This window comes from Monodelphis domestica, chromosome 1 (genome assembly GCF_027887165.1).
Source record: "Monodelphis domestica isolate mMonDom1 chromosome 1, mMonDom1.pri, whole genome shotgun sequence".
NCBI classification, from domain to species: Eukaryota; Metazoa; Chordata; class Mammalia; order Didelphimorphia; family Didelphidae; genus Monodelphis; species Monodelphis domestica.
This window is the reverse complement of record NC_077227.1, coordinates 532,128,563-532,147,873: the sequence shown is the minus strand read 5'-3', so window position 1 is coordinate 532,147,873 and position 19,311 is coordinate 532,128,563. Positions and strand designations below refer to the sequence as shown.

General features: G+C 39.7%; 1 protein-coding gene across 2 annotated transcripts in view; it reads right to left on the bottom strand.

The window, feature by feature from the left end:
* The window catches only part of PLCG2 (phospholipase C gamma 2), a 183,977-nt gene that overhangs the window by 31,388 nt on the left and 133,278 nt on the right, over nt 1-19,311 (bottom strand). For both annotated transcript variants that reach the window (XM_007476120.2, XM_001371741.4), the window contains exons 21-25: nt 16,029-16,097; nt 13,655-13,764; nt 10,346-10,442; nt 8,226-8,292; nt 4,874-5,031 (exon numbers count right to left, since the gene is read on the bottom strand). In XM_007476120.2, coding sequence (XP_007476182.1) covers nt 4,874-5,031; nt 8,226-8,292; nt 10,346-10,442; nt 13,655-13,764; nt 16,029-16,097 — 501 coding nt within the window. The remainder of the gene's footprint in view (nt 1-4,873; nt 5,032-8,225; nt 8,293-10,345; nt 10,443-13,654; nt 13,765-16,028; nt 16,098-19,311) is intronic.

The window sequence follows — 19,311 nt, the reverse complement described above, 5'->3', positions numbered from 1 at the left end:
CCTCCTATCCCAGGCAACACAGCAAGGCAGTTCATTTTATCTATTATTGCCTAAATATCCCCATTAGAGTCATCACCTATAATTCTTCCCCACCAGAAAATTGGACTCTGTCCTTGGAACCAGGGAGGACTTTGACAGGCTAGCTTTAACCTATTTTTGCTCAATTCTGGACTTTCATAGGCCTTCATCTATCTACTCACGTCTGTTGACTGGTCTCCCTACCTTAAGCCTTCCTTTCCAGGCCATTGTGAAAGAGAATTTAAACTCTCTTTGTTTATTTTAAGTTAATCAATCAAGAACTTGGAGTGTCCCACCTTTTAAACTTAGTCATTAACACTTAGTAAGAACTTTTTACTAGAAAAGAAAGTTCATACCCTAAAAGATCACAAGCACTGCCCACCCCCTCCCCCAAGCAGTGCTAGGCAAAATGGGAGACTGTGATTGATTCCTGAGATGTGACTAGGAGAGGTGATAGGTGGAGAAAATTGCATATAAGTGGGAGCCTCTGGAACCCAGGTGTTTTTTTTTGGGGGGGGGGTTGCAGTCTTTTGCCTTGTGGGCGTGAGGTCTGGTGAGATTTTTTTTTTGGCGGTCTTTTGGCTCTTCAATGGATTGAACTCTTGGTTGGCTCATCATCTTTTGAGGTTTTGGATTTCGGCTTCCTGATTCGGGCTTTGGATCTGGTAAAGATTCAGCTTTTTGTGTTGGAGACTTGAGCTGAAGAAGGATGCTTACTTGGGTGAGACTCTTGCCTCCTTGGTATGAGACTGCCCTTTTCACCTCAGCCTCTTAGGTGTCTGTGTTTGGTTGTTGAAAAGCCTTGCTGGAGATACTCTCATGGGCTGGTGAGATTCACATTAGGATTTGGATTCATAGTCTGGAGGCACACAGACCTGGACTTAGGGTATTTTTAACTAGGCAATATTTTCGGCCTCTTTCCTACCTCTCTTACTATCACTATTTTGCTCTCTTACTATCACTATTTTGCTGAAATAAAGCTTCTAAAGCTACTAACAGTCTCATGACTTAAGAGTTAATTTTTATAAATGGCGACCACAACTTTTCTTAATTCTTATATTTGTCAAACCCATTTTAATTATTATACCATCCTCCATTCATCTGTCAAAGTGATTCTGGCAAAGCTTAAGTCTGGCCATATCAGTCTCTTCTCAATGATATAGTGGATTCTTTTTTTGTTTGTTTTTTTGCTTTGTGAGATCATACATTTATTCAATGAAAATATATTAAATGTCATACTGTGCTAAGTAATTCTAATGGATTCTTAATACCCCCAGGATTAAATATGAAATCCTCCATTTAGCTTCAGAACTCAACCTTTTCTGTCTTTCTAATCTTCTTACATTTTATTCCCCTTCTATGTACTCTAACTCAGTACCATTAGCTTTTCCTCACAAGTGACACTGCCATCTCCAACCTGCTACAGACTATCCCCTAGGTCTAGAATTCTCTCACTCCTCACCTCTACCTTCTTGACTTCTGTAGTTTCCTTTTAGACTCAGATCAAATCTTACCTTCTCCTAGAGACCTTTCCTGGTTCACTCTGTCTACTGCTCAAGTCTTCCCTGAGATTATCCTTCTTTTTGCACTGTACATATTTTGTTTGCAACATAGTTGTGCAAACATAGTTGTTTGCACCAGTGCTCTCCTCCATTAGGACGTAAGCTTCTGAAGGACTGTTTTTGTTTAAACCCCTAATACAATGTATGTTGACTAAATGACTTCCTCGACATCTCTCCCCCTTTCAGATAGTGTTATCTTCCATTAGAATGTAAACTCCCTGAAATCAAGTACTATCTTACTTTCTTTTGTTTTGATTTTCAGATCCTGGCACAAAGTGTCTAATAAATCCTTTATCTATTCTAATCCAATATATTCAATTTAAGAAACTCATCACCTTAACAATCAGTCCCAGTGCCTAGTCTTCTGCCTACCTTTGGAGGCCAGTGAATTCTTAAGCCTTTCAGATTACACATGTGGACATGTTGGGATTACTAAAAATTAGTAAAATTATAAAACGATGAGGCTGCCCTGCTGCGGAGGCTGAAGTTGGTAGTTTACTTGAACTCGAGAGTTCTAAGCAGCAGTGTGTTCAAAGCCAAATGGCTATCCATGCTAAGACTGGAACCAACATAATAGACCCCTGGGGAAGAGGGAGCCAGGAGGATACAAGGCTGCTTAAAAGCAGCTCAGGTTAGAAAAAGAGCAAGTTTCTGTGATTAGCAGTGGGATACACCATGAGAAGACATTGCCTTTCCAACTGAGATGAGATAAGGAGATTTGGTTATCAAAAAAATGAATAAATAAATAATAAACTAGAAACTATTCTTTGAGAGAGATAAAACTGAAAAGGAAATACTGTTTGTAGAAAGCCCTGATTGAGAAGTGACCCAGGTCTCTTTACTGGGAACAAATAAATCTGGGTTCTGTATGCCCATTCCACCAGAAGTTATATGATATTAGAAAAGTCTTTTCCCTTTTGAGATCTCAGATTGCTAGTGGGTAAAAATAAGGGAACAAGATGAAATGATTGCAAGGTCACTTCCAGCTCTGTTTCTTTAATCTTATCTCATTTACCTAGATCTAGGACAAGAAATAAGCTTTTTCTCTAAAACTTCTCCCCCGGCTTCTCCCAATAACTTTCAGTCCTGAGCAGCTTTGGTCAGAGTGAATACATAATCAACACTAGTGACTCATTTTTGCTCCCAAATATAAAAACACAAGGTTATATTTTTTATATTCACATGAATGTAAAATCCAATTAAGAGGTAGTTTAGATCAAAGAGAAAGCATGCCTAGCTTAAGTGGTTAGGTTGATTTCAGGTTATTAAGCAGTAAGGGGAAAAAAGAACTTTCTATGGAAATTACCATTTATCTCAACAACAGAGCTACAGAAAGCCAGAGAAAAGTACAAATAAATGATTTTTTCAAATATCTAAGATTTTCTGTATCTTACATTTGGCCCCATTTTCAGAACAAGGCCTTGGGCACAATGGAAATATGTTTTTAAGTGACTACTACCTTCAGCTGATTCCTTCTGAAGTTTCCATACTCTAGTAGTATCAAACTCAGTTCCTGCAGAAATTGTTTTAATTGTCCCAAATAGAATATGAGTCTAGGAAAGAAATAGCTCAGCCTGTTAAAGATAGACTTCTATTCCTATGAGTAATAACTATTAAAACACACAGAGAAAAAGTGAGCAGGCCCTGGGAAAAGTTCTCTAGAGAACACTGTTCAAAGGATCTCTGTAATATTAATCACTCTTAAAGCACAGAATAGCTGCAGTAGGTCACAAGGAGAAGGCATACATCTCTGGATTTCAAGTAAGAGAAAATAAGTTCAAATCTTGGTAGCTCTCCCACTCAATGTATGGCCTTGGGTAATTCACTTAATCTCTCTGGGTGTCAGTTTCCTTATCTGTTAAATAAGAAGGATGGACAGATGGTCCATTCCATTCCTCTGTCTATGATCCAATGAGTCTTAAAGAAGAGCAGGTTTGCAATAACAGCCTTGCCAAATCATGTCTGATATTTCTCCTCAGTTTGTGAAGCAGAAGGTCAGTGTGAGAGCCTTTGAGCTGAAAATAAAGCTGGAAAGACACTTGGCTGAATCTCCAAGATGACTTTCAAAATGCCACCTCCAGAGCAGTCTAAACAAGGAGAATTTCCCTCTAGAGTGGCATATAGCAATGGTTCTCAAAGGATGCTCACTTCAGTTATTCATGGACAAGTCCAAAATAAAAGCCCAAAACATGCTGGAGTTTAAGGAATTATCCCAATCTACACAGAAGCAGAAGATAGACAGTGTACAGGAAAATGGCTGTTGGGGCCTAAAATTAAATTCTGGCTCTATTATTTACTAGCTTTGTGATATTTATTGGACAAGTAATTTAACAGGTCTTAGTTTCTTCATCTGTAAAGTAATGTGGTTAGACTAAATGACTTCTAAGGTCCTTTTTTGCTTTAAATCTATGATCTTATGATTCTACTTTATTGCTAGAAATTCAGCCACTGCAGCTTTAAGTAGTCCTTTGAAAGGTTCAAGAATATTTAAGGTGAAGTTCTGCCTATGGTTAGGGGCATCAATAAATTTAATATCAAATGCTGTTTAGTAATTTTTAAAAACCCTCATCGATGAAAAAAGGCTCTTACAAGTTCCCTCAAAGTATTGCTTTGGTTTGTGCTTAACTGTCACTAAGAAATGACTAATCCTTCTGTTATTTCAAATATATTTCATATTTAATTTATTTAATATTTCTGAAAATGACCATTTTTTTAAAAGTTCCTTTCCATATATATGGCAAAAAGAAGAGATGTTGGACAGCAAAAATCTACCTTCCCCTCCCTTCCACAATCCTCTAAAGATATCATAGCTATATTATTCTCCAAACTTCTCCAGGTATATAATCACTCAATTCAATGTTCATACTTTCTAACTTAGAAGTTCTTTAAATGGTTAGGGCTCATGTAATGGCTACCATATTTTGTCAAAATGTTTGGAAATATATAAAGCCAGAAAATTAAGATGGTAGCTTTTCTCAATATAGATGAGTTGAGCAATACCATATGAAATCATGGACCACCTAGTTGATCATTGTGAACAGTCCTCCCTACCCTTGCCATCTCATTCTTATCAAAACAGTAAAGCTCTGGAAAACCATCCCTACCCTTGACAGTCTGGCACTTGCTCACCAGTGTCTCTAATTGCCCTTTCCATGGGTTTGACCCAAAGCTAAGAGACTTCCCTCTCACTGCTAGCAGGGATGGAAAATATTTAGGGCACAATTCCACTATTCAAAAACTTCCATTGTCACCCTAGGTTTCAATAAACAGAACCTAAATAGCAAAATTCATACCACTGTCGCATTCTTCCAAGTGATTTCTCTGATGCTCTGGTACCACTCAAAGAGTTCTTCCACTTTGTCTGTTGCAAACTCCACAGGAGGATCATTGGGATTCTTGGGTTCCAGGATGAACACAAACGATTTCTGATTTTTCCCATGTGGTACTTTCACTTAGAGGGAACAAAAACAGAAGTGTTCCATGAAGCCAGGGGCACCCATACTACCTGATATCCCAAATCTTCTCAAGTGGCAGCGCTCCTTATGGGAACATAGACATCATCAAATATCACCCCTCCCCCAAAGAAGGCATGTCTGAAAATATGCCTGTTTAAAATGAGTAAAGGGTGGGAGGAGTATCAATAATAGATGTACATGAAAGAAACAATAGGTTTCCCCCCCCTTAAAGAATATTACTCAATCACCAGCTCATCAATGATAGCAATCTGTCTGTCAAACTTTTACAACCGTAAGTTATTACTTCTTCAAATTTAAACATTTAAAAAGCTGACACCTCCTCCCAGACTTCACTTCCTAACATTCCTAGAACCTTCTTTTTCTCTGAACTCTAAAGACTATAGAGGGTATATTTCTGTCCTGTAGCAAAAGATATATTTGTGATGTAAATGTATATATACATATGTGTACTTATCCAGATCTATATACAAATATATATAAGCATATATTTTATTTATTAAATACACAGTATAATTTGAATTGAGATATATAGCCCTAAAAATAGTTCATTACAAAATACTTTACACTTAATGTAAAAATAGGCATTAATTAACAATAAGCAAAAAAAACCAACCACCCTTCCTTTCTAATATTAAAATGAGCTGGTTTGCCTCAAACCTTGGGGAAAAGATTAAATTCCATCCAAAAACCATTTAAATCCACCTTAGAAATTATATGTTAAATAAGCACATGAAAAAGTGTTCTACATCTCTGATAATCAGAGAGATGCAAATCAAAACAACTCTGAGGTATCACCTTACACCTAGCAGATTGGCTAACATGACAGCAAAGGAAATTAATGAATGCTGGAGGGGATGTGGCAAAGTAGGGACATTAATGCATTGCTGGTGCAGATCCAACCATTCTGGAGAGCAATTTAGAACTATGGCCAAAGGGTGATAAAAGACTATCTGCCCTTCGATCCAGTCATAGCACTGCTGGGTTTATACTTGTAAGCGATATATACTTATATCCAGCCATTGCAAACTTTCATAGATCTTAAGCAGAAAATAAATATAATCTGGAATCTTGACAAAAAATAAGTTGAAAAACATATAAAAGAAATGTCCAATCCAGGCTAGATAACCCATGGCAAGTAATAGTTTCTTTACTGTCTTATATCTTGAAAAGCCTTTTGCAACAGAAACATGTTTTTAAGTCTGGCCCTTTAAGAGTCACCTCCTTTCTTCAGAAGGGGTGGTTTCTTTTGGGTGTGGTGTCACTAGGCAGATTAGTTGCACTCAACACTGCTCTCAAAATGGCTACTTTCCACAGTCACACAGGCTTTTGAAATGTATGTAGGCCCAATTTCTCTGAAACTTCTCTGACACCTCCAAGTGACTTCTTTTCCCCAAATTCTTGACAAAATAGGTTGAAAAACCTAGCTGGCTCTGCCAAAAACTGTAATATTTATTGAGAAAGATGGGGGAATTGGGAAAACAGAGGATATGAAGGTTTGTAGCAGGGTATGGAGCAGTTTAAGGGAGAGAGGGAATATTGCTTAGTGAGGCAAAGGAGAGAGATGCCCCCTGCTGAGAGGAAGCAGCAGGGTTCTGATAAGGACTGTTTATTGTTGAATGACTGAACTGATGTTCAGCTCCCTCTATGCTCCAGAAATGTCCACTTATCTGACTGTAAATTCAAATAAGATAAAGTTTAATAACCAGTTTGGATTGGAGAGGTATCAGGAAAGAGGGACAAGGGATGTCCCTAAATAAGGTTGGAGCCTTCCTCAGCTTTGAGCTGAGACCCGGCCTCACAGGCTGGTGGAGGGTTTCTCCCATGCCCGTCTGCTCTATGTCTGTGTTAGCTTTGTCAAATTCAGAAACTTAGCAGTAGACAGCAAGCAACCAAGGAAAGTTCTAACTTTCAGAGCTAGTTAGGCCTGAATCTTCAGACTGAACCAAGTAGAGGCACTCCACTCCAGACTGGGATGAACAAGCTCCTCCCTCCTCCAACACCAGGAAGGAAGTAAAACCAGCAGGAAGGAAGTGCTAGTCACAAGACCCAACTGCCATTCCCAGTTGCCCCTTCCCCCACCAACTGTCAGTCTTGACAATTTCTTCTCTCTTGATATTCCCACTGTTGCTTGTTACAACACAGTGGCAGAAAGTTCAGAACTTATTTCTAGTTTCCTTTCCAAAGAGATAAAAAAAAAAGACTGGTACAAGAATATTCATAGCTGTGCTCTTTGTGGTGGCAAAAAATTAGAAAATGAGGGGATGCCCTTCAGTTGGGGAATGGCTGAACAAATTGTGGTATATGTTGGTGATGGAATACTATTGTGCTCAAAGGAATAAATAAACTGGAAGAATTCCATGTGAACTGGAATGAACTCCAGGAATTGATACAGAGTGAGAGGAGCAGAACCAGAAGAATATTGTACACAGAGACTAATACACTGTGGTACAATCAAATGTAATGGACTTCAGCATTAGAGGCAATGCAGTGATCCTGAACAACTTGGAGAGATCTACAAGAAAGAGCACTATCCACATCCAGAGGAAAAACTGTGGGAGTAGAAACACTGAAGAAAAACAACTGATTGATTACATAGGTCGAAGGAAATATGGCTGGGGATATAGACTCTAAATGATCATCCAAGTGCAAACATCAACAACATGGAAATAGGTTCTGATCAAGAACACATGTAAAACCCAGTGTAATTGCATGTCAGATACAGGAAGGGGTGGCGGGAGAGGAGTAAGGGAAAGAAATATGATTCTTGTAACCAAGGAATAATGTTCTAAATTGACTAAATAAAATTTAAAAAAAAAAGAAATTATCTATTAAGGGGATAGAAGTGCTAGAAAGAACACTGGACCAGAAATTGCAAGACTTTAAAGGGAAGGGGACAGAAGCTAGAACCCAGGCCTCCTGACTCCTAATGCAATGTTCATACTCTCACATCCACTGGTCACTCTCCCTACATACTATTGTACTTAACACACACAATTTGTCTCTTCACACAAATTTTCCAGCTCCCTTTGGCCACTTTCAAGAAAAGTATAAGAAGGAAGAATAAGCCATGGGATTTAGGAATCACAAAATTTGTCAGGTTCCCTTCAGAAATGGTCCTAAGAATGCAGGAGAAATAACAATGAAAATTAGGAATATGATGTTCACCTACCAACATTGTAAGTGTTGAGGTCCAAGATTCCTCTGCATAGGGATCCTAAAGGGTTATCTTCAATAATCTGAGGGGAAACAAGAATAGTTTCAAGAAACCTAGAGAATAAGTCACATTACTCTTAACTAAAATGCTAAAAACACAACCAGATTCAAAATCACACCATTGAACTGAGACACTGCCCAGGGCCCTGTTTAAAATTCATCCTCATTACAGAATAAATATGTCCACAGGGAGACAGAAAAAGAATGAGTGATAGAGCTGGAAGTGACCTTGTTGCTAGTAGAGACCTGAAACATTCACAGTGGGTCATTTTTCAGCTTGCAAGAATGTGCCTCATGAACCTTGAAGGAAATTTGGGACAATTTCATTCAATCTGCTCTTTCCATCTTCTCCATCATCCTCCATGATTGTGAAATGGAACATTCTGGTTAATGTGTAGTCACTATAAGTATAAGATACAGGTTCCCAATTTTCAAAAGAATTATAGGACAAAGAGGCTACACTTAGAACAATATGCAGCTTAATTGAGCTTTCTTAATTTCACTTTTTTTTTTTACATTCCTCTGTTCAGGACACCATTTCTTCTGCCCTACAGGGCAGAAGAGCCATCATTATAATTACCGATGACTGTTCATAGATTTAGAGCTAGAAGGGATCTTACAGGTCTTCTTGTCCAACTCCCTGTTTAGCAGATTAGAAAACTGAGGCTCAGCAAGGCTAAATAACTTGCCCAGGGTCATTAAGGTAGCAAATAAATTGAATCAAGCCTTACATCCAAATCTGTTGACTCTATACCAAGAACTCTTTCAAATGTACTATTTATGCTGGGATAAAGTTCAGGAGCTCTAGTTATGGGGACCTTCCAGTCACCAGAATCCTAGATATAAATGGATGCCAGATCATAGATGAGTCCTATACTAAACTTTAATCCATCTCAAACCCTATTCACTTCTCAGTTGTACTTGCTACTTTAATTACTTTCTAAAGCACTTAATCTATATTATGTTAACAGGGGAAGGGCTCCCACCATTTTCCATCTGAAAGAAATTATTCTGTTCACTCAAAGTCTTCCAGGACAACATAATTAAAACAAAACTGATGAACTAAAGTTACTCCAAAATAATCCAGGGCATCCTCACCTCTCTCTTGGACTATTGCAATAGCCACCTAATTGATCTGCCTTCCTCAAGACTCTCCCTTCTCTAATCCATCCTCCACACAGCTCCAAAAATGATGTTCCTAAAGCATAGATCTAGATATGTCATTCCCCTGCTCAAGAAGCTTCAGAAGCTCCCTATTTATCTCTAAGTTTCAACTCAAGCCCCTTTGCTGATAATGGAAGTCCTTTATGATCTGGATCTGACCTGACTTTGCAGACTGACTATATATACATTACTACTTTTATGTACTCTATATGCTAGCCAAATTGGTCTCCTTGGAACCACCTACACACAGCATTCTGTCTCTTGCCTCCAAAACCTAGAATCTTTACTTTCATCATTTCTGCCCCATCTCCCTATCTTCAAGGCATAGTTCAAGTGCTACCTCCTATAAAAGACTTTTGCTGATTCCTCCAGGGGTTAGTGATCCCCTGCCCTTGTATTTGTTTCACATATGATGTTTTTATGATCCGTCTTAATGTTTGTAACCCCACTGTAAAATGAAAAATCTTTGGGGGCAAATTTTGTTTCATTTTTGTCTTTGTATCCCTAAAGCCTAGCACAATGTTTGGCACTTAATAACTTCTTGGTGAGGGGCACAGTAGTTAGAGCACCAAGCTTAGAGTCAGGAAGACATAGATTCAAATCTGCCTTTGGACACTTTCTAGCTAGCTGACCCTGGGCTTAACCTCAATTGCCTGGCCCATATCATTCTTCTGCCGTAGAACCAATACTTGGTATAGATTCTAAGACAGAAGGTCTAAGAAGAGATATAAAAATAGTAATAATGATGATGATGATTGCTGTGTGACTGAATAAATTAATGAATTCACTGAACTACATTTTGATCATGTTGAAACTCTGCTAGGATAGCTTGGCAGCTCTAGTTAAATCCATTTATTTGTACAATTCACAAATGGGGTGGGTAACTTCTTTTTGATCGTTATCCAGGCTCACCTGTTTTTCCAGCTCTTCGAAATCAACTGTTGATATGTCCTCCACATAATTAGATGGAAAATATTGCTGAATCCTTCCTCCATAATCACCCTTCCACCTAAATAAAACACAGGACTATTAAGCCTCTGTATGAAGGGCATTAATGATCCCTACACAGCCATTTACTTCCCCAGCTGTTGGGCTGGTTCCCCAGTGAGATATAAGCTGCAGCTGGTTACCTGGTCAAAGGCAGCCAGCGATTGCAAGGGATGATGATTTCCAAAGGGACATGTGGCTGTTAGGAAAGAAACATCACTCTTTTCTTTCCCTCCACCCCTGTCCTTGTTCCTTAATATCTGGCTGGAGAGAAACCCCCAAAATATTTCTGAGTAGAAAGCCAATGGTTTAAGCTATTAAGGATAAATTGAGATGAATGGCAAGACATGCAGAACTACCAGCCCCACCAGAGCTCGGGGGCAAAAGGATAGGGAGATAGTGTGACAGAGGCTGGCACTTAAAGAAAAAGTGCCAGGCTGAAGAGTATATGGAACTGATCACCTAAATGGGGGAGGGGGCCCAGGAGATTGGAATCTTGAGGAGCAGAAGATTCTGGCTGGTAGAGGAGTTGGGCTCTCAGTTGGGAGAAGCCAAAGAGAGAAGGCTGCAAAAGACTTTCTCCTGAGGGTTACCCACTTTTTCTTGCTTGTGACTGGAAATCCTTCCCCCCAACAGGAATCAAGATGTCTTTGATTCTGTGTGGAAACCCCTAGGCAGAGCCAGTGACAATGGCTGCTAGCCTCAGGAGTTACAACTGACAGTTGATGAGTTGGTGACAGTTGGTGACACTTAGTCCCTAAAGCTTTTTTTAAAATGGAGTTCTTTTATTTATTTTTAATTTTAATTTAATTTAATTTAATTTTTTTAAACCCCTATCTTCCATCTCGGAGTCAATACTATGTCCAAGGCAGAAGAGTGGTAAGGACTAGGCAATGGGGGTCAAGTGACTTGCTCAGGGTCACACAGCTGAGAAGTATCTGAGGCCAGATTTGAACCCAGGACCTCCTGTCTCTAGGCCTAGCTCTCAATCTACTGAGCTATATATATATAATGTGGTTCTTTTAAATCCTGGGGTGCTAGTTGTAATCTAAAAAAAAAAGGGTTGGTGTTCCAGTATAGAGAGAAAATAGTGGATACCACTCTTCTCAAAGCAGGGTTCAGGGAAGGCAGCAGATGTAATGGAGGAAAGGTCTGGGGATGGTAAAGGGAATAGGATCTAGGAGAGGACAGCTGATGTTTAGGGTTGGCTCAGAGAGAGAAGAGGGGTTTTGAAGATTTTCCCCCTTCTACCTTCCCTCCTTAGCTATGGCTGTTCTCCCTGATTTGCTCTTGTCCTCTTGTTCCCCCCTCCACTATGAGAGACCAAAGGGTTTCTTCCCTTGATCTGTTCACTCACATGTGATTCACAGCTTGGGGAAAAGATAATTATTTAATTATAGTGTCAATCAGGGTAAAACAAAGGAATAACTGGCAGGGAAAAAGATGGGAGAGGAAAGTGGGAAAAAGAGGGTCCCTGTCTCTAAAACCCAGATAGTCAGGTTGGCTGACCCTGGGTTTGGCCCCTTGTCCACAGTTTAGACCCAGGGCAACAGGAGCTGAGATAAAGTATGACAGATTCAAAAAGCCTTTTCTCGGGTTTTCTCTTCAGTGAGTCTTTTCAATTGGGAAATGTTGGGGGGAAGGATTTCCAGTCACAAGCAGAACCTTCAGGAGAAAGTCTTTTGCAGCCTTCTCTCTTTGGCTTCTCCAGACTGAGAGCCCAACTCCTCTACCAGCCAGAATCTTCTGCTCCTCAAGATTCCAATCTCCTGGGGCCCCTCCCCTGTCAAGGTGATCAGTTCCACACACTCTTCAGCCTGGCACTTTTTCTTTAAGTGCCAGCCTCTATCACAATAGGGTTGCTTAAGGAAAAGAAGAGGGGCTCTGTCCTCCCTCTAAGTGTTCCTCCTCAGATTTGTGGTTTGCAGGGAGCTCTCTCCTTTAACCTATCACACTCAACCAGGTATCGGTCTTATTATTTACACCCTATTGGATTGCTAGCTCTTTTGAGGGCAAGTACTATGCATTTTTTCATCCTTGAATCCCCAGTGACTAGCACAGGGTTTTGCATATAATAAGCACTTAATAATTACTGGTTGAATTGAGCCTTTCCAAAGGCTTTCCCCCAATGCTTGCCTTCTTTCCTCTCTTAAGAGGCTCGCTATTGCATGAATGAACTCTTTGAACTTCATTTAACAAACTATTATATGTGAATATAATGAACTAAGTATGACTGTACTTAAGAAAAAAAGTATTAGGAGAAGCATTAGAAGATTTATAGGAACTGATACAGCCAGGGAAACAATGTCCATGATGACTGCAACAGTCTCAATGCTAAGAACAACAAAACTGCATACTGTATAGTTAGAAGGATCAAATGTGGCCTCACAGAATTGAGAAACTGTCCCACTTCTGGCAGAATGGGGGAACTAGGTATAGAATAGTATGTATGTGTAGGTACATATTAAATAACATGTTTGTGATTACACATGCATCATATACATATGTGTGTATAATCATATCAGATATGAATGATATGTTGACTGGTCTTGCTGAATTGATTTTTCCCTTTCTTTTTAAATCCTGGTAACAAGGAATAACTGGCTAGGGATAGGAAGAAGAAAATTATATGTTTAGCCTCTAAGGTGATATATGAACAAAACATCATAAAAATATGATTTTAGCTTATTTTTATTTCTTACCAATCACATATAACAACAAATTTCCACATAAGTTTTCCTGTTATATGATTGAACTTATCTCCCTCCCTCCCTTTCTTCCCTTCCCCTTCCCAGTGCTGGCAGATGTGATTGGGATTACATGTGTGTTATTATATAAAACATAAAAATAGGATTTTTTAAAAGAAAAGGGGGAAAGCTGTAATAGAAAGAACCCCAGCCATCCCCAAGGCCCAAATGTTTAATGGCTAAGCAGTGGTTTTCTCTCCCGCTCTGCCCTTTTCTATGAAGCTCACTTAGCCCCACTGGCATTCCTGGCCCCTTTTGGCCTATTAAGCCACCAGGGCTGATCTGCACTATTGAAGACAGCCTAAAGCCCAGTGTTCAGCCAGAGCTGGTGAACCACCCATGAGCTGGGACCTACATAATAGAACATACTCTTCTTTTCTAGTTCCCCAGGGATATCCTACAGGAGGAAATAACAGGGGCCCCAAGCCAGGGTGGTCCTTAGCAAAGTTCTGGGACAGGGGGGAGCCTCTCTGGGGCCCAGCCTTACCAGCCACCAGGCTCCTTGGAGACGTTGTGGATGAGGGCTCCCCGACAGAAGCTGAGCTCATCCCTACGCTTGGCTTTGTAGTCATATAGAGCCTTCACGGTTCTCTGAGGCTTTTAGTGAAAAGAAAAAGAAAGTAGTGAGGCAGGGGAGGAGAGGCAGGGAAAGAGGGAAGGAATAGTGGGGAGGCTGGTTAGATCCTAATTGATAAGTCCAGCTTCTCCAACCATCTGACTTTAATCCAAGGCTGTGGAGTGACATCTATTGGTATGCGGGACCAATGCTGCTTACAGGCTTCCCCCTGTGGATGTTGGGCTGCTGTGGGACTTAGAACATTCATCTAACACTGACAGCAGCAGGATTAGCAGCTGTTATCATGCCTTTTCCTAGCACATGCATAAAGGGAAAGGCATGACACAGAAATGGCCAATTTGGCTCCATATCCCTGCTGGCAGCTGTTGGACTTGGGAAACTCTCAAGGAAACTGGATTTTTCTGGCAATGCAACAGTTCCTTCACCTAATTCATGCTTTTTAAGTTCTTTTTTAAAACCCTTACCTTCTGTCTTAGTATTAATTCTAATACAGAAGAGCATAAGGGTTAGGCAAACAAGATAAAGTAACTTACCCAAGGTCACACAACTAGAAAGTATATGAGATCACATTTGAACCCAGGATCTCCTGACTCCAGGCTTGGCACTCAATCCACTGTGCTACCTAGCTGCCTCCTTTTAAATTCTTTTACTCCAGCCAGGCAGGCAACTTATCCCAGCCCATGTGACAATCTGTCCCTTCCTCAGAGGATGATTGAGATGTAAAAACAAGAAAAGCTGGATTTTCCCATGGTACAGTGCGAATTCCATCTGCAGACTGGTTTGTGTTGAGTATAAAACCAGGGCAAAGCAAAGGCATGCAGGGAACTCAAGTGAGCTTATAAGTATGGCCCTAAATCCCATCAGCTTCCTTTAAGAGATTTTTCTCATTTCACATTCTCCAGGGGTAGGGGCCAGAGATTCAGAGGTACACCTGAAAGGGTCTGCTGCAACATGTTCTGAACATCTTGGTGAAAATTCAGCCCAGGTCAGTAAGCTTTGAGATTTCAGAAGGAAAAGTACCATGTAAATACAAAATATGCTAGTAAATCTTCTTGGTTTTAAACAACTCAGCATAATTAAATCTGAATTTCCAAAACTAGGGCCAGGAGGGAGAGGGAGAGGAAGGAGGTAATTGCTTAGAAAAACAGCCTTCGTTTCTGAACAAATGATTTAGAATCAAAGAACTTCTAAGTGAAAAGGGACTCTGGGGCCCTCTAGTCCAAACTATACCCAAAACCTTTTTTGAACATCTTCATTAAATGGTCATCCAGACTTTGCTTGAAGACTTCCATGGAAAGAATCCTCCTCCGTCTCCCAAAGCAGCCTATTTCACTGCTTTTGGGAAGTTTTTCCTGACATTAAACCTAAATTTTCCCTCTTGCCACTTTTACCCATCTCTCCTAGTCCTATCCTCTGGAGACAACAACAAGATCCTTCAAAGAGTTTCAACTCCTTTATACATTTAATATGTCACTCAATTTAACCTCAGTTTTTAGGAATTCATTTCTTACATAAAGGCACTTTGTTGTTGTTGTTGTTGTTTTTTTTAATAAAACCCTTACCTTCCATCTTGGAATCAATATTGTGTATTGGCTCCAAGGCAGAAGAGTGGTAAGGGCTAGGCAATGGGGGTTAAGTGACTTGCCCAGGGTCACACAGCTGGGAAGTGTCTGAGGCCAGATTTGAACCTAGGACCTCCCTTTTCTAGGCCTGACTCTCAATCCACTGAGCCACCCAGCTGCCCCCCATAAAGGCACTTTCACGTAACATTATTTTTTTAATTCGATCTCATAATTTTAGTAATGCCACTTAATGAACACTGATCATGGGCTAGTTGCCAAGTGGAAAACACTAATTCCTCCATAAACTTTGACTACATGAGATTAGAAGCAGAATGGTCAAGGAAAAGGCTGAAGTCAGCAGCTGTTGTGCTGTGAACCCACATGGCAAAACGGACATGAGAATGAGATTTAACATTCTCATTGGGAAGAGGAGGTCAGAAAACCAGAGAATTTAATGAATATTATTGGCCAATGAAACTAACATGCCCAAATTATAAAGACTTAATTATAAATCATTTGACCTAAACCTTCTAAATCAAACTCTGTGATTTCAGCAAGCCAAAGCTTCACTGGGATTGTATGTGATTGACAGTTTGACATTTCATTTCTGGGGAAAATTTGATTATCATTTCTCTCAGGTTTCTTTTGCTCCACAAAACATTCTAAATAAAAAATTATATATATATATTTTTTTTTAAATCAGAGAAAAATAAACACTATACCGTTGAGGGGTTAATTTCACTGGGATCCACATACATCCTGACATCATAGAGCGAATTTATGTCCCTTTCCTGAAAAAGAAGAAATTAAGAAAGCTGAAGAAAATATTTTTAAAATGTAAAGATACTCTATGGTCCCCAATAGTCTTTGTATATAATGTGATGGCAATTAGCATTTGGTTTCTTATTCTCCCTTGGGAGAACATAAAAGGATATGTAGAACCTGGTAAGGGAGTTAATGACTCACAGGAGGCAGTCATGGTTAGAGAAAAGAGGAGGCATCACAGATGTTCCCAAAACCAGAAGACCATGTGAAACTCTTAAAGTTTTTCATGGAAAACAATACAGTGCAGGGAAAGGTAACTGGGGAATTTACTGATGATGACAATCACAAACTGCATTGAAAAATAGATACACACACACACACAGTGGGATACTGGAAACTAGGACCTTGAAATAGAGAAGACCTTTACACATCTATGAGGCAGTGTACTATAAGAGAAACAGAGCTGGACTTGCAGGTCAACAAATCACAAAATTTCAGTTAGAAGGAACTCCAGTGGCTTTATTTCTCAATTTTTAAATCCCTCACCTTTTGTCTTAATATCAATACTAAATATTGGTTCCAAGGCAGAATAGAGGTTAGAGCTAGACAAGTGACTTGCTCAAGGAGTATCTGGGGCTAAGTCTGGTTCTCTAACCACTGAACCACCCAGCTTCCCCTTCAGCAACTTCCTAATATGGCCCATGCCTACAAAAGAATCCCCTCTACAACCTACATAGCTAATAGGCATCCAATCAAGAAACCACAATAGAGGAGAACCCTACTATCTACCTCAAACTTCAAATCTTGGCTCTAATCTTTATTAGCTGGGTGACCAGCTTTAACATCTTCATTTGTAAAATGAAAATGATAATATAGAGTTTATATATCTTAAGTGCTTAGTATAGTACCTGGCACATAGTAAGGGCTATATAAATGTTAGATACCAATACTATTATTATATTGGCATTAATATAGTGCTTTGATGTAGTGCTTTAAGGTTTACAAAGAACTTTACAAATATTATCTTATTTGGTCCTTACAACAACTCTGGAAGGTAGTTACTTTTATGATCCCCATTATACAAGTAAAGAAACTGAGACAAAGAGAGACTAAATGACTTGCACAGGATCACACAGCTAATAAACCCTTAAGGCTAGATTTTAATTCTTGTCTTCCTGACTCCAGATCCAGCACTTTATGCATTTCCCCAGCTCAGATGTTAATACTAATACTACTTACCTCACAGATTTATCATGAGGAATACATTTCTTAAACCTTTTTGTTTTTAACCACTATTATACAGCCAGGGATCGAAGTCTCAAGCTGAGTCCAGAGCAACAGCAAGCAGAAGCTCCTGACATTTGTTATTAAAGGAGAGGCTCCTACAGGAAGGATGTGCAAAAAATGCTCTGTCTAACATTTTGAGAGATGAGAGAAGGTAAGAGACTTCAAGAAGAAACATGAAAACAACTCATTCACACTTCGCAGTAGAAAAGAAAGAGGTCCTTACAGAGAAGGAAGACACACCAGTGGGAAGATGTAGGAGTAATCAAAAAAACAAAGATGCATTTGTAACCAAGGCTAGATTGAATCAGAAACAGGGAGCTAGGGGGAAAAAAGTGATGAGAGATAAGTCATAGAAAGAATGATAGAGAGAAGAAAGGGAAAAATAAAAGGGACCAAATGGACTTCCCTAAGCCAATAAGGGCATTATTTTCAAGTAGTTAAATGGTCCTGGCTCTTAAGTTTAAGGATGACTGTTTCTATGTCTGTTTACCACACCCAACAAATTGTTTCAATGCTGAAAAAAGTTTTGATTGCATTTGCCTCTTCTTGTCATCTAGCCCAGGGGCAAACCAGGCCAAGATGTAGGTGGCAATAGCATTCTTTTATCCAAATGTACACCTCTGCCATTTACTGAAGCTTTATGCCATTTTGTGTGAATTGTTATAGAAATTTTTACTTATAGAAGTGTCTTCCTTTTTTCTTTGTCCCATTACAACAGGTCAAACAACAAATTTACCTTAACCTACTATCTATTTCAATCTATATATACTATATGTGAGTATAAAAACATATACACATACTAAAAACTAGATTTATAATTTCATCAATAGAGGCAGTTCCTGGTGATGAACTTCCCCATCACAAGATCAGAACCTGTTCTGCAATTAATAGTTTTAGAGAGTTGTCCAAAGTACTGAGAACTTGCCCAGGGTCTCATAGTGATATACAGCAGATGTAAGACAAGAACCAAGAAGACAAGGTCTTCTTGAGCACTCTATGTACTGTGCAATGTTTCCACCTATTCCCTACCTATCTGCAACTTTCTCAACCTCTGGTGAAAGACTGATATTAATTATAATGATTGGGCAACTAGGTAGCGCAGTGAATAAAGCACCAGTTGGGAAAACCACCTGAAGTCAGGAAGACCTAGATTCAAATCTGGTCTCAGACACTTCCTACCTGTGTGACCTTAAGCAAGTCACTCATTTCTGATTGTCTAGCCCTTGCCACTCTTCTGTTTTAGAACTGATATTAAGATAGAAGATAAAGGAAAGAGAGAAAGCAATGAAAAGAGAGGGGGGGAAAGGAAGGAAGGAAGGAAGGAAGGAAGGAAGGAAGGAAGGAAGGAAGGAAGGAAGGAAGGAAGGAAGGAAGGAAGGAAGGAAGGAAGGAAGGAAGGAAGGAAGAAGGAAGGAAGGAAGGAAGGAAGGAAGGAAGGAAGGAAGGAAGGAAGGAAGGAAGGAGGGAGGGAGGGAGGGAGGGAGGGAGGGGAGGAGGGAAGGAGGGAGGGAAGGAGGGAAGGAGGAAGGGAGGGAGGGAGGAGGGAGGGATGGGGAGAGAGAGAAGAGAGAGAGAAAGAGAGAGAGAGAGAGAGAGAGAAAGAGAGAAAGAGAGAAAAGAGAGAAAGAGAGAGAGAGAAAGAGAGATGAGAGAAAGAGAGAAAGAGAAGAAAGAGAGAAAGAAGAGAAAGAGAGAAAGGAGAAAGAGAGAAAGAGAGAAGGAGAAGAGAGAAAGAGAGAAAAGGAGAAGAGAGAAAGAGAGAAAGAGAGAAGGAGAGAGAAGAGAAAGAGAGAAGAGAGAAGAGAGAAGAGAGAAGAGAGAACGAGAGAAGAGAGAGAAGAGAGAAAGAGAAGACAGAAGAAGAAAGAAAGAAAGAAAGAAAGAAAGAAAGAAAGAAGAAGAAAGAAAGAAAGAAAAGAAAGAAAGAAAGAAAAGAAAGAAAGAAAGAAAGAA